General features: G+C 44.8%; 1 protein-coding gene across 1 annotated transcript in view; it reads right to left on the bottom strand.

Annotated features, from left to right (window-relative positions):
* Positions 1-10,243: 10,243 nt before the first annotated feature.
* MAML1 (mastermind like transcriptional coactivator 1) overlaps positions 10,244-22,175 on the bottom strand; it is a 48,183-nt gene continuing 36,251 nt past the window's right edge. Inside the window, exons 3-5 of the mRNA XM_049874543.1 lie at positions 19,874-20,128; positions 16,930-17,026; positions 10,244-13,814 (exon numbers count right to left, since the gene is read on the bottom strand). Of these exons, the coding sequence (XP_049730500.1) occupies positions 12,835-13,814; positions 16,930-17,026; positions 19,874-20,128 (1,332 nt within the window). The 3' untranslated portion in view covers positions 10,244-12,834. The remainder of the gene's footprint in view (positions 13,815-16,929; positions 17,027-19,873; positions 20,129-22,175) is intronic.

The following is a 22,175-nucleotide window of genomic DNA, read 5'->3' as shown; positions in this document are numbered from 1 at the left end:
AGGAAGACTGAAGAAGAATTGATGCCTTTGAATTATGGCATTGGCAAAGAATATTGAATGTATCATGGACTGCCAGAAGAATGAACAAATCTTTCTTGAAAGAAGTACAGCCAGAATGCTCCTTGGAAGCAAGAATTGGAGACTTTGTCTCATGTACTTTGGACATGTTATCAGGAAAGACCAGTCTCTGGAGAAGGACATCATGCTTGATAAAGTAGAGGGTCAGCGAAAGAGAGGAAGACCCTCAATAGGATGGACTGACACAGTGGCTGCAACAACGAGCTCAAACACAGCAACGATTGTGAGGATAACACAGGACTGGTGTTTTGTTCTGTCATACATAGGGTTGCTATGAGTTGGAACTGACTTAACCGCACTTAACAACATCAACAACATCTCCATTGCTATCGGGGAGCCCAGCTCTGCAACAGCATCTTCTACTGTCAGTGGGGCCTAGGAGGATGAGCCACGCAGCTTCCCAGTGACGTTGGTGCCCTCTCCAGGACAAATAGAACGTCCCTGGGGTCCTCCTGCAGAACATATTTGCCCAGTGAATTTTGTAGCACTGCAAATAGTGCATCCACTCCAGCGCACCACTTCTTTGAGCGTTTGGATCCTTGCTCCACTGCCTACTGCAGCAGCGCTTGGATTTCTACTCCCTTTAGTGTGGGTCCTGGCTTTCTCAAAGCTTCCAAAAGCCAGCCTAGCGGCCTATTAGCACTGTTTCCTGGGGTCTCTTCCAGGTAATAAGTCCTGTATCACAGGAGAGTGCTCCCACATTGATCACACCTTCAGGATCCTGCCTCATGCACTCTCCTGGGCTCTGCCAGCACAAGTTCTTGCAGTCTTGCAGAACCCTCAGTACATCATCCCTTTCCTCCTTAGCAGCCCAGCACTTCCCTGGCCAGTTATTACATGACCCTAGTTATTGGTCTAGAGGGCAGTGATGGTTCAGTGGTAGTATTCTCGCCTTCCATGCAGGAAACCTGGGTTTCTGTCAGTGGAGGCTTACCTGTTGCTATGATGCCAAACAGGCTGCCACAGAGCTTCCTAAGATGGACTAAGAAGGAAGGCCTGGCAATCTACCTCCACAACTTAGTCAATGAAAAATTAAATCAGGCAGTGAAAACTCTATGGGTCACAATGGTCTGATCCTCAACCAATCACGGGGATGGTATGGGACTGCACAGTGTTTGGTTTCATTCTGCATGGGGTCACCACGAACCTGGGCTGACTCCACAGCAGGCAACAACAACAGTTATTTGTCTGGTGGCTGAGAGGGGAGCTGGGGGTGGATTCTAGGCAAGGGGTTGGAGGCCTGTGCATCAGCTACATGCAGGAGAGCATGAGCCCTTACAAGGAACAACGGGCCACTTCTGCAGGTTTCAGTGGGGTCTGGGCCTCCAAGGTTCACTAGGGCATACACCCAGATGTCCCCATCCCACGTGTCAAGAGTCCCACTCCTTCCCAACAAAACATTGACCTAGGCGAAGCAGATTTGGCAAGGTTGAAAATTCAACCTTCTTGGAGTTCCACCACTCTCAATAAAGAGTCCCTGGGGTTGGTCCCCTCAGCTTTGTCTGCCTTCCTATCTCTTGCCCAGGAGGCCTCTAGATTTTCACGCTTCTCCTTTCATTAGTGACTCACGCCCTCAACCCTTCGTGGTCTTTCTCCAGGCCGTCACTGATAGCCTCCAGCAACAGCCCTCTAATTCCACAGGCTTATAATTACTAGCACTTCCCTTACACTTCTAAAATGTTTCTGCGTGCCTTCCTTTACCCAGTTCCGTATGCCAGCTCATCACCGTGAAGGGCCTAACCATTGCCACTACAGCAGGCCAGCACTCTCCAAGCTCTACCTGCCATCAAGATGGGCTCTTCACTGCCAGCGGCTAGAGAGCAAGCCAACCCCAAATCCCATTTCAGAGTCTGCTTCCTGAGACCACTCTCCATACTAACTGTCCTAGATCAGGCTGCCCCGAAACATATTTTGATGGAGGTTAGCATACAGGGAACAACACCTCTTGAGCAGAGAGAAGCTGAGTTGAGATCCAGGCACAACAGAAGCCTCAGCCAATCCCAGCTCCGGAGCTGGGGTGGCCCTTTGGCAATGCTCCAAATTGAGGCAAGGGGCTGGGTCTTCATACCCCCATACTCACCAGTCCCTGGATACAGGCTACCCCTAGGAAGGGGGCACAACCCTGGGCAAGGCAGCTCCCCTCCACTGAAGGCAATTCCCAGGAAGACTCTGCTGTGATCTGGCAGCAGTTTACACTTGGGCAACTGGGGGAAGCAAGTGCCTCGGTCTTAAAGGGATATCTAGGAGGTACATGACAGCACCCACCACAACTCTCAGCTCTGTCCGTTCAAACCCCCTTTGGAATAGCATGAATGTTCCACGCGAGGCATTCCATAAGTCTGTAGTGACAGCCTCTGGCTTAGACAAACCCTGTTCTGCTCTAGTACTCCCGTAATGCCAAAAAAAAAAAAAAAAAAAAAGCCATTGCCGTTGAGTAGATTTCAACTCATGATGATCATATTTAGTACAGAGTAGAACTGCATTCCATAGGGTTTTCTTGGCTCTATTCTTTAAGGGAGCAGATCATCAGGCCTTTCTCCCACCACCCACTGAGTGAGTTCGAACCATCAACCTTTTGGTTAGTAGACAAGTGCAAGCCGTTTATGCCACCCAGGGACCTTCCTGTAATACCAGAGAGTAGCTAAAAAGTGAGGATGGGGAGAGAGGATTCAATAGTGTAAATTGGGTAAAAAAAAAAATTTTTTTTTTTTTTAAATTGGATAGGGTGGGTTAAACGGAAGGGATGAGAGGCAACTGAAAAGTTCTAAAAAGCTTCTTTTACTGTACAAGTAGCAAGAAGAAATGGCATGGGGGAAATATATGACTAGTAAAACAAATTGGAACGTTTTTACTACTTGCAGGCTAGGATGTCCTTAGGCCTCCAGCTTAGGTAACAGTAGGTAGGTTGGTGATACCTGTATGCAGTGATCTTAGACAAGGAAAGTCTAAGTGTAAAGAGGTGTTTGTCTGAGGCATTTGAACTTGAAGGTTACTGTACACGTTGGGCTCTGCCCTGCGTTATATAAAAAAACCTGGATACTTATAAAAATATAGAACCAACCTGTTGTTGTGCGCTATTGAGTCAGTTCTGACTCACTGTGACCCTATAGGACACAGTAGAACTGCCAGCAGGGCTTCCTAGGCTGTAGTCTTTATGGGAGCAGATCGTCAGGTCATATCTCCTGCAGAGGTGCTGCTGGGTTCAAACTGCTGACCTTCTGGTTAGCAGCCGAGTGTTTAACCACTGCGCCACCAGGGCTCCTAGAACCAACCTGAATCCACTGCCGTCGCTTCCGACTCATAGAGACCCCACAGTGTTTCTAAGGCTGTAAACCCCTACAGAAGCAGCCCGTCACATCTTTCTCCCGTGGAGCTGCTGGTGGTTTTTAACTGCTGACCTTTTCGGTTAGCAGCCGAACGCTTAACCATTTCATCACCAGGGCTCCTAGAACCAACCCAGAACCTTAAAGTTCATGACAAAAAATAAATGGTAATGGTATCAGGAGAAATAAATCCAAGGGTAGTCCAGCACACACTTGTCTCTGCTGCATAAAATGTAGTTAGAACTTCTTGTAACTTATTAAAAAGATATTATCCCTATTTTTTTTCTTAACCTTAGAAAAGTTCTGCATTCCAGGTACAAAAAAAAGGGGGGGGACCCCAAAAACCCAGATGTTTTATGCATTTGAATCCATGTAGCAATCTAACGAAGTTGCTGGTGTCCATGGGATGAGCACCCTCTTGCTGAAACTTGTCTGACAGGACTGCTCAGGATTAGCTATAGGGTCGAAATCCAATTCAGGAACATTACAAATGTATTTGTATTTGCAGCAGGCAGCATCTTGTATTCTTAACACAGGTTACCCTTCCAGAAGATCCTATTCCTGGAAACTGATAATAGTTGGTGGATCCGTGAATTCTGTCCTTGTGACACTGGTTCCACTTTGGGTGGGGGTCTGGAGTAATTATTTCCAACTTTCATGAAATGGCCTGCACCTCAGCAAATGATCTTTGAAATGGAAGTACAGCTCATTTGAAAAGTGGTGTTAAAAGCTTGAAGACAAAAATAAAGGTCCAATAAGGCAAATGTTAACACAAGTGCAGAGCAGTGGGTCTGTTTCCAAGGCTCAATCGCCCACCATTCCTGTGCTGGCCAGGGGAGCACCTGGAACTCCTCAGTTATATTCAGCTACTCATCTGGGGCCAAGTTCACAGGCAGCCACCATTTCTTCATCCTTCAACTGCTTTATTGGCCACACTGCCAGATCCAGGGCCACTGCCAGGGCTACATCGGCTGGCTGGTCTTAAGCAGGTTGCTGCTTTTTTTTTTTTTAATAATATTTTACTGAGCTTTTGCTGAAAGTTCACACAGCAAGTTAGGTTCCCATTTGGCAATTTCCACACAAATTGTTCAGTGACATTAGTTACATTTATCACAATGTGTCAACATTCTCTTTGTGTTCTGTTTGTTCCATTCCCAGTACTCTAGCTTCCCTGCCCTACCTTAGCTCATCTTTGCTTTTGGGTAACTGTTGACTTTTTAGCCTCGTACATACAGATAGTTTTAAAGCAGAGCACGGATCTTATGAGTAATATCCTTTATTTTGTGTGCTACTCTGTTATTTCTCTAAAAGGTAATCTCAGGGGATAGGCTTTATTTCAGGTTTAAAGAGTATCTCAGGGTGATAGTCTCAGTCCTCTGTTCTCTACTGTTTGTTTTTTCTTTTTTGATAAAAATTTGAGTTCTGCTCCTTATTTTTCTTCCATTCTATCCAGGACAAACTACTGTGACCCCAGTCAGAACGGTCAGTGTTGGCTGGACACCATCTAGTTCTTCTCGTCACAGGGTAGATGAGGCTGTGGCTCGTGTAGACTTGTTTCTTTTCTGAGCTTTTGGTTGCCTTACTACTTTGCTCCTGGCAAGTAAAGTAGAGACCCATAATTGTGTCTTAGATGGCCGCTCACAAGCTTTTAAGACCCCGGATGCTTCTCACTTCACAGGAGGCAGATCATGATTTTTGTGAACTGTCATGCCAACTGACTGAGCTGTCCCATGAGACTATGGTCCTAAGCCTTCAGACCCTGAAAACCAATCTTGGAAGGTGTCATGGATTGAATTGTGTTCCCCCAAAATATCTGTCAGCTTGGCTGGGCCATGAGTCCCACTACTGTGTGATTATCCACCATTTTATGTGATTTCTCTATGTGTTGTAAATCCTATCACTATGATGAAATGAGATGGATTAGTGGCAGTTATATTGATGAGATACACAAGATTAGATACTGTCTTAAGCCAATCTCTTTGAGGTATAAAAGACAGAAGTGAGCAGAGATGTGGAGGACGTCATGCCACCAAGAAAGTAGTGCCAGAAGCAGAGTGCATCCTTTGGGCCTGAGGTTCCTGCGCTGAGATGCTCCCAGGCCAAGGGAAGACTAATGCATCACAAGGACCTTCTTCCAGAGTTGACAGAAAGAGAAAGCCTTCCTCTGGAGCCAGCACCCTGAATTCGGACTTCTAGCCTACTGGACTGTGAGAAAATAAACTTTGTTAAAGCCATCCACTTGTGGTATTTGTTATAGCAGCACTAGATGACTAAGACAGAAGGTGTTTGATTATGTTTGAAGAGTATCTGTATATGTGTCTTCAATGAATATATGGGCCATAAGCTGGCTTCTTGACAATGCTGCTAACAATGGCAGGTGCAGGCCAGCCCCAGGTTGAACAGAAATCTCTAAGCCTGCCACGACTTATCTTGGGTATCTCCTAGGGCTGGGCAGGCTGAAACCCCCAGCAGGCTAGCTGAGGCCTCAGGATAGTGCCAGGATGCCTTACAGCCTGCTGCAGCACCCCCAGTCATGGGTGGGGGGCATAATCCACTCCCCTACTACATGCAGTATTATGGTCTTTTAGCCTTAGCACTTGCATCAGACGTGTTACTTCTGCCTTCTCAGCATGCCTTCCCCTTCATCAGCAGCACCCCACTCTTCCTTTGGGGAACTTCCGCTCATTCCAGGTGGCCTCCGGGCCTCTGTAATTAAACGCTGTTCCCCCAGTGTTCTGGCCTTATGAAACATCACCTTCTTAGAAGCATTGCCTTGACCGCCCTATCTAAAGTCTCGACCCACTCTCAGTCCCTTAGCCCCAGCTGCTCCACCTTACTGCCCTGCTCTAGTTTCTTCCCTTACACCTGTTATCGTTAGCTGTTGTTGAGCTGACTCCCCAGTGGAACAAAATGCTGCCCTATCCTGGGCCATCCCCCATATTGATTGTGGACTGAACTGCTGCGATCCATAGGGTTTTCACTGGCTGACTTTGGGAAGGAGATCACCAAGCTTTCTTCCTAGTCTGCCTTAGTCTGGAAATTCCATTGAAACCTGTTCAGTATCATAGCAACACACAAGCCTTCACTGAGGTGAGATACATTGCCTGGGAACTGAATCCAGGTTTTTTTCATGGAAGGTGAGAAACCTACCACTGAACCACTATTGCCCTCTTTCAAACACCTACTGCTCTGAAACCATCTTGTTCACCTGTCTGTGATTCTCCTTAGCAGACCATAAGCTCCAGGGAACTTGCCCTTTGTTTGTGGCTATATTCCTGGCTCCTAGCACAATAAAAAAAAATAGGTAAATATTTGAGTGAAGGGTCCCACCTGGAGCCTACCCTCAGGCTGTGAGCCTGGCTTGACAGGAGTACTCCCCTCCAGGAAAGTGACCCAGGACAGCCACAAGACGCTGCCCTGCAGAAGTCCGGACCCCTGGTTGCCTGGTGACCTTAATAACCGCAGACACTGAGGTATCGATGGGTGAAAGGACTTGATTTTTTAAGATTTTTCTTTAAAACATTCCAGAAATAAAGAAGTACGTGGGGCTGTAGTTGAAATAAAATGTTGATAAGAGTTGACGTTGGGTTTGGCTATGTAGGTTCATTATACTATCCTATTTTTTGTGTTTGAAATCCACCCCCCCAAAAAGGACAAGGGGAGGGAATTTTTAGAGTTATATTACCCAGATAGTTTTCTACTGGCCCACAATGTAAGAAATCCAACAAAGCTGTTACTCCCTGTAACTATTAGTCAAAACTGTGGTAAATATTTAAGATAGCTGCATCGTATTTCATCAAGTGTTTAAGTACCACAATTAAACTAGTCCCCATGACGGCTATTTAGATTATCTCAATTTTTTGCAGTTATAAACAGGTCTACTACGAACACTACTGAGCTTATAACCTTTTTCTGTATTCAGAATTCTTTTCAAGGATGGCTTCTCCAAGACCGAACTGCTGTTAGGACAGGCGGCATGACCATTTTAAGGATATTGACAGATTTTGCAAAATTTCTTACCACAAACAATTGCACAGCAGTCTGTTTCACCACATTGTAGTAGCCAGCACTGAGTATCGTCCATCCTTGCGAACCTGACAAGCAGCATTATCTCACTTTCTCTCTAATTTGCAAGTCTTTCATTACCAGTGGACAAGCCCTCCCCACCCCCCCCCCAATGCTGTGAATTCTGAGCCAGAACTTCAGGGGGGAGTTTTGGGTTTTCTTTTTCCTTTATTGAAACTTATAGAGCAAGGCTATGAACATGGTCTTGTATTTGTCATACTTTTCCCTTTTCACTCGTGTAATCATTTTTTTTTTAAGGATGAAATATTTTTTTTATTGTGGTTTAAGTTTACAAACCAAGTCAGCCTCGTACAAAAATTTATATACACCTTGCTATATACTCCTAGTTGCTCTCCCCTTAATGACAGGACACTCCTTCTCTGCACACTGTACTCCCATGTCCCTTCAGCTGGCTTCTGTCCCCCTCTGCCTTCTAATCTCCTTTCCAGACAGGAGCTGCCCATGTAGCCTGTATGTCTGCTTAAGCCAAGAAGCTCACTCCTCACCAGTATGATTTTCTGTCTTATAGTCCAGTCCAATCCCTGTCTGAAGAGTTGGCTTTAGGAATGGTTCCAGTCTTGGGCGAACAGAAGGCCTGGGGACCGTGATCTCTGGGATCCTTCTAGTCTCAGTCAGACCATTAAGTCTGGTCTTTTTATAAGAATTTGAGGTCCACATCCCACTGCTCTCCTGCTCCATTTGGGATTCTCTGTTGTGTTCTCTGTCAGGGCAGTCATCAGTTATAGCTGGGCACCATCTAGTTCTTTTGGTCTCAGGATGATGTAGTTTCTGGTTTATGTGGCCCTTTCTGTCTCTTGGGCTCATAATTACCTTGTGTGTTTGGTGTTCTTCATTCTTCTTTGCTCCAGGTGGGTTGAGACCAATTGATGCATCTTAGATCGCCACTTGCTAGCGTTTAAGACCCCAGATGCCACTCACCAAAGTGGGATGCAGAATGTTTTCTTAATAGATTTTATTATGCCAATTGACCTAGATACCCCCTGAAACCATGGTCCCTAGACACCTGCCCCTGCTGCTCTGGCCTTCGAAGCATTCGTTTTATTTAGGAAGCTTCTTTGCTTTTGGTTTAGTGCAGTTGTGCTGGCCTCTCCTGTATTGTTTGTTGTCTTTCCCTTCACCTATAGTAGTTCTTGTCTACTATCTAATTAGTGAATATGCCTCTCCCTCCCTCCCTCCCCTGCCACTCTTGTAACCATCAAAGAATATTTTCTTCTCTTCTTAAACTATTTCTTGTGTTCTTATAATAGTGGTCTTATACAATTTTTGTCTTTTTGCAACTAATTTCACTCAACATAAGGCCTTCCAGGTTCTTCCATGTTATGAAATGTTTCACAGATTCCTCACTGTTTTTTATCAATGCGTAGTATTCCATTGTGTGAATATACCATAATTTATTTATCCATTCATCCATTGATGGGCACCTTGGTTGCTTCCATTTTTTTGCTGTTGTAAACAGTGCTGCAGTGAACATGGGTGTGCATATATCTGTTCGAGTAAAGGCTCTTATTTCTCCAGGATATATTCCAAGGAGTGGGATTGCTAGATCATATGGTAGTTCCATTTCTAGCTTTTTAAGGAAGCGTCAAATGGATTTCCAAAGTGTACCATTTTACATTCCTACCAGCAATGTATAAGTGTTCCAGTCTCTCCACTGCCTCTCCAACATTTATTACTTTGTGTTTTTTGGATTAATGCCAGCCTCGTTGGAATGAGATGGAATCTCATTGTAGTTTTGATTTGCATTTCTCTAACGGCTAATGATCGTGAGCATTTCCTCATGTCTTCTTTGGTGAAGTGCCCATTCATACACTTCACGCATTTTTTAATTAAGTTATCTGTCTTTTTGTTATTTTTTGCAGTATCATGCAGATTTTAGAGATCAGACACTGATCGGAAATGTCATAGCTAAAATCTTTTTTCCAGTCTGTAGGTAATCTTTTTACTCTTTTGGTGAAGTCTTTTTTTTTTTTTTATAATAATTTTGATTGAGCTTTAAGTGAACGTTTACAAATCAAGTCAGTCTGTCACATATAAACTTATATACACCTTACTCCATACTCCCACTTACTCTCTCCCTAATGTCACTCGTGTAATCTTACCTTGTGATTCTGTTGCAGGATGTTTCTTTACCCAAGCCTGCCTGAGGCCAGACAGACTGTTCTCCCCCTCCTAGGGACTTCCACTCATTCACTGCAAAGCCAAGGAGACTGAACACCCTGAGGGAGGAGACAGGTACCACTCTGGTCTCAGCAGCTGGCTCAGGCCGGGGTTTCCCAGCCCACCGAGGAGTCCTGCACTCCAGGGCTTCACAGGGACCAGCTCTGCCACCATCCTCAGATTCCACATCAGTGTGACACGGATGAGACTGGTGGGGGAGGCAATCAAAGGGGGAAAAAACCAAACCCTACACCAAAGAGAAACTGAGTAGGACCTGGAGAAGAAAAACTCTGAGGGTAAACCTCAAAGTTTTAAATGAAACATCTGAACTGTTTTAAGGCCTAAAACATCACCGAGTTATCTAGTTCAGCTTCCCTCACACTGGACACAGGGAAATGGTGAGACGAGAGGAAGGCTGGTTTCTCTGAATGATGTTAACTCTAATTTAATAGCTGTCATTACATAATAGCAGTCATGCTGAGGCTTAAACCAAACACCCCACCATAGCAGCAATAAAAAAGCCACTAAATCACAAAAGAAAATCAACCACCAAAGTATTTATACACGTCTGCCCCTTACCCCACTAGCACACCTCACGTGAAGTCAAACACACAGGCAGTTTCCATACTAGCAAAATACTTTTATTATTTTTATAATGATAAAACAAGGAAAGTGAAGACTTCTTTTTGGTGTATACCAGAGTTAAGGGAAGTAGAAGAATAAGGGGATTAAGAGGGTTTTTATGGACTTTGATGACAAAAAGTTAACAATATCAACTGTTGCCATAAAACGTATCATAGCTCCCCAAAAACACATATATAAAGGATCATAGTTTTAAAATCTATAAAAGTAAAAAATATACAGTCAGATCTAACTCTTATTCCATCTTTAATATAAAATTGTAAACATTTATTTACACAAAGCAAACGTGTGTAACAAAAGTCCGAGCACCCTTTCCGTTTGAGTCCTGGCCCTGGGAAGATGAGGGTCTGCATTGAAGCACAGTCGCTCCTCCCCTGACTACCCAGAAACCGGACTCATAAATAAAGCCACGGACAGCTCCCTGGGGGGACCCCAAGAATCACATTTTATTGCTATGACACTGCAGCAAGTGAGAAGACCAACTGCCTGTCTCCCCTGCCCCCCAGCCCTAGGACCCAGGCAGGGAGCGTGGGTTCTTGCCCTCCCAGAGTGCCCTAGGGACAGAGGTGGGCAGCAGCCAGAAGACCAGAAGAGGAACAGGATCCAGAACCAGTCTCAGGCCCTGCTATTTTTGGTAGAAAACACACTGAAATCACCCTCTTCTCCTTAGATTGGGGAACTCACTCCGAGGGTGGAGTCTTCTCTGGCTTTATGATTCATTCCCTTCTTTGAGAGCTAAATTCAGCACCTGGGGAAGGCTGGGAGGGAGGTTACAGGGAAAATGGCCCAAAGACCACCCATGGTGGCAAATGGCTATTAGAGAAGAGGATCTGGGGGTCCAAGAGCCCCCAGTGAAAAAGGCACTGCTGGTGCAAAACAATTACCTTTGTGTGTATAGCCCTCCATCCCCTCAAAGCAACTCAGGCTATTCACATGAATATTTTCCATGGCTCCATTTCCACACATGATACTTCAATGATCTGCTTTGAGACTTCAGGGAAATAAAAATGGGGTTGAGGTTTCCCCACAGTCTGCTCTGCATATAAGCCTCTTTTCAGTGTATCATTTTCTCTCCAACATTCTGTTTAAAAGGGTCTCACCCTGTGCTTACCGTTTTGCTTTAATTATATGGAAGTGCTCACTCCATCTCTGTTTCCCACAAACAGCCCATCACGTAATACTCTATTTTGCAGAATCTTAGCTTAGTCAAGTCCATTAATTCATAGACCTTAAAAAAAAAAATCCACTTGAATCTCTAGAAAGGATATGTTAGTGTTATAAAGCAGTTCTCTCTTAAAAAGTGCAAATCATCTGATGTGGGAAGAGGCAGACAAGAGTTGTAAAACAGTGGAATTCCTCCTCTGGACCCATCACACAAGACTCCCTACCAACCAGGACATTCTTAGTTTTTGAGTTCCCAAAAGCCTTTACTTTCTGGGGAGGAATGATCCCACCTCCTTATAATATTTGGGTTCCCTATGGAATTTAAACAACTCTTTTTTCCCTCCCTCCAATCTAGTAAATCACTGCCCTAAAGAAGTTTTCCATTTTGCCTGGAGAGAGGAAGAAGGGGAGGCAGAAGGTCATGGGAAATAAAGACAGGGTAAAAGAAAGACATCTGTGCACCACGTTCCTAACATGTTAAATACAAGTTTTCCAATAAACTCAAGAAGGTGGGAAGTTAGAACACATAAGGACACAGGAATCTCACGTATCCAATTTCACCACCGACCCTGGAAAAGCATGTTCCTTCGCTTGAGGGGATTGCCTGGGGTCCTGCTACCAAGAGCACAGCAAAGGGCCTCCTCTGGGGTCCAGGCCTCCTAAATGTCAACAGGAAGAACAACCTACTGCAAGCAGGAGGAGATGCTGGCGAGATCACATCTGTGTCATAAGGTCTGTGATTTCCCGGCACCCTGTTCCTGTCTGGTCTTCACAGGGCAGCCTGCACTTACAGAATGACTTTCCAGTCACTCTCTTCCCCTGAAAGTTGACAAAGAGGAAGAAAACCTTAGGTGTCCAATGCCCATAATCAATTTAAACCACTATGTATCCTAATCTGTTTAAAACCCTTTTAAAAACATTTTTTAACCTTTTCTATACTACAAATTGCAAATAATTCTGCTACACAAAAAATTTCAACAAAAACTTGTCCCCAAAACTGAGAAAGTGGAGAAACCTTGGGTTAAGTCAACATGACGGCACAGATTTTTTTATAAGCCTGACATTGTGGGGTTTCACTGCTGTTGTTTCTGTTGGATTTTTGGTCATCTGGACAGAACACCACCTTTAGAATACTCTCCTGCTGTCCCAACACCAGGCAATGAAGCCAGCAGACGGACTGGAGCCAGCCCGACATACCACAACTGCTGGCCTGGGAGTCATGTGCCCGCAGGGCCTGCCCCAGGCCGAGCTCTCACACTGGGCTCTGGCTCCTCTGGCCCAGCTCCCTGTCCATGGGCTTTTGGTCCAAAGTAGTTGTTTTTTCTTGAATCTGAGAACAAAAACATAGGTTGTATGAACACTAAAAACACCTTAAATTCTCCCATTACTGTGACCCTAAAAGGTCATCCAAATCATTAATCCATTCTTCTGAAGTCCTGTTTTTCAGCAGAGAGTCAATCAGGTCAGTGTCCCCAGCCATGCTGGACAGCCCGCTGCTGCCTGGCTGCCCACTGTAGGCAAAGGGCAGCTCCTGGCCTGCGGTCCGCACCGGGTAGCCCTGGGCACAGTGTAGCCCTGCCCGGCCCCCCATCTGTGAGGCTGGGCTCTGGCTGAAGGCCCCCAGCTCAGGCACAGCCGGGCTCAGTCCTGGTAGGACCTGTGGTGGGGGTCCCTGTGGAGGTGGTGGTGCAGGTGCACTGGTCCTCTGCTGCGTGTTCACGGAGGGTAGCATGGATCCCGCTGCAGCTGCTGAGCTCATGGGGGCCATGGGCCTGCTGGGCATCGCCTGGGAGAGCTGTGGGCTGGACATTTTCAGGTGGGCCTGTTGCATGTGGAAACTGGAGGATGCTGTGAAGGGGCTTACGCTGGGGCTCCCTTGGGTCTGTCCACTCAGGTTTGGCATTCCCTGATGCTGCCACGAGGGATTCTGGCCTCCCATGGCTGCTGAAACCCTCGGGACCTGTGGCTTAGTTAAAGCAGAGTTCAGGGTCCCCTTACTGTGCTGCTGGGAGAGGCCAGAGCTCCCCAGAGAGTTCTGCCCATAGGCAGCTGAGACAGAGCTGTTCTGGCCCACACTGGCCTGACGTGGAATGTGGGCGTGTCCATTGGTGGCCTGCGGCGGGGGCTGGGCAACTATCTGGGTTATGCCCGAGGTCATGCCATAGAGACTGCTCTGTGGCAGGCTCTGGGAGCCAGGGAACTGAGCCACACCCCGATCCTGCTGGCCCGAGCTGGAGGGCAGAGAGGAAACCGCATTGTGTCCAGGGCCCATTGGCATGAGGTTCCCAGTCTGAGGGAATGCTCGAGGACAGCTGGAGTTGGACGGACCCAAGTTATTCATGCCAGGCACAGCAGCAGTGGGCCCTGGAAGCAAGAGAAGACTGTCAACCAATCTGGCATTTCTTGACCACCCCTGTGACGATGCCCACAAGGCCCTGTCTCATGGTCAGTGGCACACAACGAAGAAAGAGCCAGAGGTGGAAGGAGGTAAGGCTGGAACAATGATGGGGCTCAGACGAACACAGAGGAAGGGGGGACCCTCTGGGAGGGGAAGCCAGTGGATTCATTCATTCGTTTTTCAAACATCAGCAAACATCTGCTCCATGGTGGGCCCTATGCTAGGCAATAGGAACTCAAAGGTGGATCCAACCCAGTATCCACCGTTGGAAGGCAGAAGTTGCTGTATGGTGCAATGAGGGTCATAATAGGCTTTGCAACACCGTGGGAGCACCAGGGACCAGAGTATCAATGCCCTGGAAGATATGGGGGAGGCTTCAAAGTGATAGTGTCAAGTACAATGGGTTTTAAAAGAGCTGAAGTTTAGCAATTAAGTATTTTGGAGAAAAAGAGCATTATTAGTAGAGAAGAGTATGTGCAAAGGCATGGAGTTACGGGACAGCAGTCTGCATGCGCGCTTGCAGAGGCTGGCCGGGGTGGGGTGTGGAGACAGCGTCCAGTTGGTTAAAGGTAAAGCTGGAGGAGAGCAGAGGCCAGGTTTAGAAGAGCTCTGGATGCCACGCTCAAGAACATGCTGCACAGGGACTACGGCTCAAACCCTGCTGAGAAGAGGCTGTTAGGGTCACGTAGATGAGGGGCACAGAAAATGTGGTAGTGTGACGATGAAGAAGGAAGGAGAATGTGTAAAGACACCTCCCCAGATCCTATAGTTTATAGCTGAGATTGACAAGATAGCAAAGGGAGGGAGAACTCAAGAATAAAAGGATGGGTTCACCAGGTATTTACTGAGCACCTACTCTGTGGCAGGTAGCAGGCAATGACCGGGAGACAGAATGGAATGAGACAGAGAGGGCCCCTGTCCTCAGGGAACTTGCTGTCTAGGGCTTCCGGCTTGAGCAGTAGATGTGGGGTGACACACTTAACTGAGATCAGATTTTGTGGATAGGAGAGTAATTGCTTTGGGACTGGCCATAACTGAGTACTTTGTTTCTCCTCCTCCAATCCCCACCAGCCCCTAAACAAAATGTGGGTGGAAGAAAAGAGGAGAGCTAAAATAATCTACTTCACTCTCACTAATACCTCATAAAATGTGAAAGGGAATTAAAAGCAGGAATCAGGGCCCAGGCCCAGGCTTTTGAGCTGCCTGCAGATTTCAACACCCACATTTCCAACTAGAGCACTCATAAACCTTCACCTAGTCTCCTCAAGGACACGGCTGTGGTCAGTATCTTCTGGGACACTTGACAGTGGGGGATACTGACTAAAGAGAGAGAGGGTTTTCTAAGCTCTTCCAGGAAGAGCTAGGAGGGTGTGTAATGACCAGGTTTTACTGCACACATCAATTGAGATCTCTAGTCATTTCTGTACAACAGCGCTAACATGAGCAGTCCAGTCCTCTTGGCACATCTGAGACTGTGGCATGCTTCCTGCCTTTTCTGGCCAACCACCCACTGCTGATGCTGCCATCTGTGACACCACAGTGAACAGATGGGAAGAAAGAAATGAAGCAAAGGGCCACACAAGTACATGAAGTCTTTCCTTATCTAGAAAACAGGAGAGGGTAATTTTTTGAAGAGACATGTAACGGAAGAAACAAAGAACTTTCTTAAGAATTACAGAAGCTATTTCCTGCTGATAAGATGTCTTCCAACTAAGAGCATTATGCTGAATGAAATCGGTCAGTTGCAAAAGGACAAATACTGTACGAGACAACTGTTACAAGAACTTGAGAAAAGGTTTAAACACAGAAGAAAGCATTCTTTGATGGTTATGAGGTTGGGGACGTTGGGGAGGAGAATTCACTAACTAGACAGTAGACAAGAATCATCTTAGGTAAAGGGAAGGAAAACATACAATAAAGGGGAAGTCAGCACAACTGGACCAAAGGAAAAGCTAAGAAGTTTTGTGAACACAACCAAACACTTTGAGGGACAGAGTAGCTGGGCCTGGGGACCACGGTTTCAGGGGACATCCAGGTCAACTGGCATAACAAAGTTTATTAAGAAAATGTTCTGCATCCCACTTTGGTGAGTAGTGTCTGGGGTCTTAAAAGCTAGCAAGTGGCCATTTAAGATGCATCAATTGGTCCCAACCCACCTGGAGAAAAGGAGAACGAAGAACACCAAAGACACAAGGGAAATATTAGCCCAAGAGACAAAAGGGCCACATAAACCAGAGACTCCATCAGCCTGAGGCCAGAAGAACTAGATGGTGTCCGGCTACCACCAATGACCACCCTGTCGGGGAACACAACAGAGAGTCCCAGACGTAGTGGGAGAAAAGTGCAGAACAGAACTCAGATTCATGTAAAAAGACCAGACTTGATGGCCTGACAGACTGGAGGAACTCCTGAAGCTATGTGCCCTGGATGCCCTGTTAACCCAGAACTAAAACCATTCCCGAAGCCCACTCTTCAAAGATTAGACTGTATTATAAAACAAACAAACAAAAAATACTCCTGAGAAGTATGCTTCTTAGCTCAATCGGATATAGGAGACTGAATGGGCGGCTCCTGTCTAGAGGCAGATGAGAAGGCAGAAGGGAACAGGAACTGGCTGAATGAACACAAGAAACCTGGGGTGCAAAGGCGGAGTTTGCTGTCACATTGTAGGGATTGCAACTAATGTCACATAATAATATGTGTGTAAATTTTTGTATGAGAGATTAACTTGAGCTGTGAACTTTCACCTAAAGCACAATTTTAAAAAAAAATGATGTCCTCCAACTAGAAATGATTTTGCTTCAAAAGACCGCATAGCCAGGGACCCAGCATAAGTATGTCTTCTGGTCAGTCCCTTTGACCCTCTGCTCTTGGTGCTGCAGGGTAAACAGAAGGCCAGGCTCTTAGACTCAGGTTCATATGAGCAATTAAACCTGTGTAGTACCTAGCATGACGTCAGGTAGAGAGTAGGAGTTCAGTTAGCACTGTAGAACTGATAGCAAGCTGAAAAGGCCAAATGGCAGGTCCAGTGGCTGCATCCCCCTGTCCTTATTCCATTGCTCCCTCACCCCTTTTCTTTACCTGTGAACTGTCCAACCTGTTGCGAGTAGGTGTTTTGTGTCGGATCTTGGTATTGGGGTGGCGGGCGGGTCAGATGACGCTGAAACTGCTGCTTCTCCTAGAAAAAGCCAAAAACCACCAGAACCACATAAAACAAAGAAAACAGGGTTAGGTCAAGGAAAAGTAAATTGTCCAAGTTTATTCCTCACACAAAGGCTCCTGTGAAGATAACGCTGGTGATCTCACTTTGGAGTTTTTTGTTTTTTTTTTAATTGTGGTGAAAATACATATAACAAAATATACCCCACCTCAACAGTTTCTGCATGTACAATTCAATGAGATTGATGACATTCTTCAGGTTATGTAACTATTCTCGCTATCCTTTTCCAAACACATTCCATCACCATTAACATAAACTCAATGACCCCTAAGCAAAACTCTCCCTTGCCCCCTTCCTCCACCTCTGATAATCACTAATAATCTTTGGTTTCTATGTATTTGCTTATTTCATATAAGTGAGATAATACAATATTTGCCCTTTTGCAACTGACTTATTTTACTCAGCGTGATGTTTTCTAGGTTCATTCATATTGTGGCATGCATCAGGACTTTGTCTTTATGGCTGGGTAATATTTCACTGCAGGTTTATCCATCTCATTTACTCATTCATCTGTTGATGAACATTTCAGCTGTTTCTACCTTCTGGCTATTGTGGAAAGTGCTACAATGAACTCACTTTAGGGATTTAAGATTAATAGTATGACACAGAGGAATGGGACAGATTTAGGGAGCAATAAATTAAAAAAAAAGGTCAGTATACCAGTTTAAAAAAACAGAGGTCAGATATAGGGAAACGCAAAGCAAAGCCACAATGACATATCACTTCACACCCACTAGGATGGTTAGAATAAAAAAAAACAGATAATAACAAATGTTGGGGAGGACATGAAGAAACTGAACTTCATACACTGCTGGTGGGAATGTAAAATGGTGCCACTGCACAATTGGACTAAACCAAAAGCAAAGACGTTTCCTGAATAAACTGAATGCTTCGAAGGCCAGTGTAGCAGGGGCAGGGGTCTTGGGGACCATGGTTTCAGGGGACATCTAAGTCAACTGGCATAATAAAATTAAGAAAACATTCTGCATCCCACTTTGAAGAGTGGCATCTGGGGTCTTAAACGCTAGCAAGCAGCCATCTAAGATGCATCAATTGGTCTCAACCCGCCTGGATCAAAGGAGAATGAAGACCACCAAGGACTCAAGGTGATTACGAGACAGAAAGGGCCACGTGAACCAGAGACTACATCATCCTGAGACCAGAAGAACTAGATGGTGCCTGGCTACTGCCCTGACAGGGAACACAACAGAGAACCCCGGAGGGAACAGGAAAGCAGTGGGATGCAGACCCCAAATTCTCATAAAACCAAACTTAATGGTCTGACTGAGACTGGAAGGACCCCAGTGGTCATGGCCCCCAGACCTTCTGTTGGCCCAGGATAGGAACCATTCCTGAAGCCAACTCTTCAGACATGGATTGGACTGGACAATGGGTTGGAGAGGAATGCTGGTGAGGAGTGACCTTTTTGGATCAGGTGGACACTTGAGACTATGTTGGCATCTCCTGCCTGGAGGGGAGATGAGAGGGTGGAGGGGGTTAGAAGCTGGCGAAATGGACACGAAAAGAGAGAGTGGAGGGAGACAGTGGGCTGTCTCATTAGGGGGAGAGCAATTGGGAGTGTGTAGCAAGGTGTATATGGGTTTTTGTGTGAGAGACTGACTTGATTTGTAAACTTTCACTTAAAGCACAATAAAAATCCTAAAAAAAAAAAAAAAAAATTGTACCATCCCTGTGGAAGTTCCTCAAAAGAAGATGGTGGCAGTTCCCCAAAAGGTTAAACATAGAGTTCCAAATGACCAAGCAATTCCACTCCTAGGTATGTACCCAAGAGAAATGAAAACATACGTTCACACAAAAACTTGTATATGAAAGTTCACAGTAGCATTATTCATAACAGCCAAAAAGGAGAAACAACCCAAGTGTCCATCAACTAATGAACAGATAAATTAAATGTGGCATATCCATATGATGGAATACTATTTACAGCAATAAAAAGAAATGAAGTCTGGACACAACGTGGATGAACCCTGAAAGCATTTGTATGAAATGTCTAGAATAGGCCAATCTATAGAAAGTAAATTAGTAGATGCTAGGGGCTGGGGAGGGTGGGGGAAATGAAATGACAGTTAATTGGTACAAAATTTCTTTTTGGGGTTTAAAAATATTCTAAAATTGACTGTGGTGATTGCTGCACTTACCTGTGAATGTACTAAAAATCAATGAATTGTACACTTCAAATGGGTTAATTGTATGTCATACGAATAAAGCTGTTATTGAAAAAAAAAAAAAAAAAAACTACCGCAAAAGCAAAGAACGGCAGAGCTGAGGCAGTGACGTGGGTTTTAAAGTTGTCGTCAATCATCTCTACATTCTGGATAACTAGTTCTTCTCTTATGTCTTAATGTAATTTGAAGTCCTGAGAACTTTACTTTGAACCTTAGTGTCAGCAGGTAAAGTGTAATACTGGGAGGGGCTTATCTCTCCTGATTCTAGAAACTTGGAACTTTTTTCATGTCTCTATTTCACTTTCTTGCTTTTAACAAATTCTCTACATTTACAACAAAGCTGGATTCCACAGAAACAAATAACAAGTGAGCTCAGTGGTTTGAAAGCTGCCAGAAAAGGGACATGGAAACATTCCTACGTACAATTTTAGCTACAGATTCTGCCTTCATTAATCCTTATTAAGGAAGTGATACAATGCCATGCTCCTGGAGAGGGGTTTATAAAGGGCAAAGACCTCTAGTCCGGACTCGCACATGCACCAGTAAGCAGGTTTGCAGATCCTACCATAACTTAGGATGCAGGCCAAGGGGGAAGAAGTTCTTCCCCCTTTCTTCTTACCTGTTCTGCCAGAAGATGCTGTTGCCTTTGCAAGAACTGTTGTTGCTGCAAGTGCTTTTGCTGCTGCTCCCTCTGCTTCTGTTGGTCCAAAAGCAACTGATGCTGCTTCATTACTGCTGCCTGCTGCTGGCTACTGAGATAGGGAGTGCTGTTGTGAGTGCTGCTCACAGACACAGCAGGCGGCTGGGTCCCCACACTTGTAGCCTGGGTTGGCACAGATGTGGACGCGAGAGGAACGTTACTGGGGTTCTGCTCCTGTCAACACAGATAACAGGATTCTCGTGAAGCCTGCAAACTATGACGAAACCAGCTGAGGTTTACTCAGGAAATGCCCCATTCATGGCTCCCTCTCTTGAACCCGTGCTTCAGCTGCACTGGTAAGGAATGACTCCAAATGATAGTCATCTTTACAGGGCCCAGGTGAAGATTAAAAGTTAACACTGGAATAGACAGGCACCTAAAAATGAACAATCACATATGCTGGATTTGCTCCCTTGGAGTCACCAGTGCCAGAAGTGTGCTTTTACATTAGGCAGGTTTAAGCTCATATACTTGCCATGATAATTGCAATAAGCAATGGTGGCTTGTAAATACTGACTTAACAGCATGCCTGCATGCAGACGGGCCAGGGGCAAGATCACTCTGAAGAGGGACTCTGATGGAGGCACTAAGTCCCAGGTATGAATACTAGGTCCCTAGCTTCAGGGCTATCCCTGAAACTGTATCACTTGTCCATTTGTGAACAAGCATTTTTCTGGGAAGAGATTGCTTAGTTTTTGTCAGATACTCATACTCATGAACTACTGAGTACCAATGTGAACTGTAATGGATATTACCTGTTCATACACAGACCAAAAGTGGATTCATATCAAAGGCCACCACAATATTATCCCAACATCATTACTTAACTTTAAAAGGGGAAAATTTAACTCAAAACAGGAAAAGTATTTAAGCATGTTCAATTTTTTTAGCCCCTTTCCAGTTCTCATTTACTCATATTTTTAATCTTTACAAGATTCTAATCTTACCGCAGACAGAGTCTAACACTAATTTCGTCATCCCAATCATTAGGAGCTTACGGGACCTGAAAGCGCCTTGCAAGTTGCAAAGTGCAACTCCAATGACAGTAGTTACCACAATATTCCTCTTTGTTAAGGTGGGTTTTAATGGCTCTATAACATTTTAATGGCTGAAACAAATGGACATGTCAACATTTACGTGTACTTCCTCCTACTGGGAGGTGCTTAAACTGCTCCCAGCTTTTGGCCATTAGAAATAATCATGCAATGAAAACCTTATATATTACTTCCTTTTTATTTTGGATTATTTCTTTAGGTGAATTTCCAGGCGGAGAATGTGTCCATGCTTGTGAATGTTTTTTAAGGCTTATGAAAAAATAGATAATACCAAATGACTTCCCAAAAGCATGAGTGTTGCCTTTTTCTCACCATATTATCAGCACTGGGGTTTTTAATTTTTTTAATTTTAGAGTGTGCCACAAGTGCACAAAGACATATGCACAAAGGTATTCACTGCAGGCTTATTTACAGTAGTGAAAAACAGGAGATAACCCAAACCGCCATCAATGTATGGCTGTGGTATATCCACAGCTGAATGCTCCACAATTGTTAAAAAGACAGTCCAGGTGCACGTACACTGGGGAGTGAGAAGTGCAAGCTGTGCTCCATTCTATCTCTTGAGGAAGTCAGGGGAAAACACTCCATGTTTGTTTATACTACAAGCCCTAGCCACGAGAAGGCTTCCAGGAAAGGGACATTTAAAAACATACTTGAACATGAGTAGAAATGCAAATAATGATCATGATAATTAGTAACTAGTACCTGACCATTTTCTACAGTTTAAAAAAAAAATAGAGCCAGGTAATTCTGCCAGGCTTGCATGTTATGCCTAAATAACCAGTGTTTAGATGTGCTGAGAAGCAGCGCATGCCTGAAATGTTATCAGCTTGCCAGACACTAAAGGATTTTTTAACATAGAGATCTGAAAGGTGGTTAAAAAAGCAAAGCCTGTAAGAAGCATATTAAATGTGATCTTTATCTGTTAAAAAAAACAGTCACAGATGACTCCATTTAAACTATATGACATCAAAGAGATGTTGGACTAAGTACATTCCTACAGTTAAAATCAAGTTATACTAAGGACTTTTACCCTATTTTTATCTATTAAGAATCAACCCTGATTTGTTTTATAAATTAAATTTTCACTACCAAGGGGGTTAAGGGCCAATGGCAGCTGTTTGTCCCCTCCTTCTTTCACAACAACCCTTCCAATTTAGCTCTTA

This window comes from Elephas maximus, chromosome 2 (assembly GCF_024166365.1).
Source record: "Elephas maximus indicus isolate mEleMax1 chromosome 2, mEleMax1 primary haplotype, whole genome shotgun sequence".
Taxonomy (NCBI): Eukaryota; Metazoa; Chordata; class Mammalia; order Proboscidea; family Elephantidae; genus Elephas; species Elephas maximus.
The sequence above is the reverse complement of the archived record's forward strand: the minus strand, read 5'-3'. Positions and strand labels throughout refer to the sequence as shown.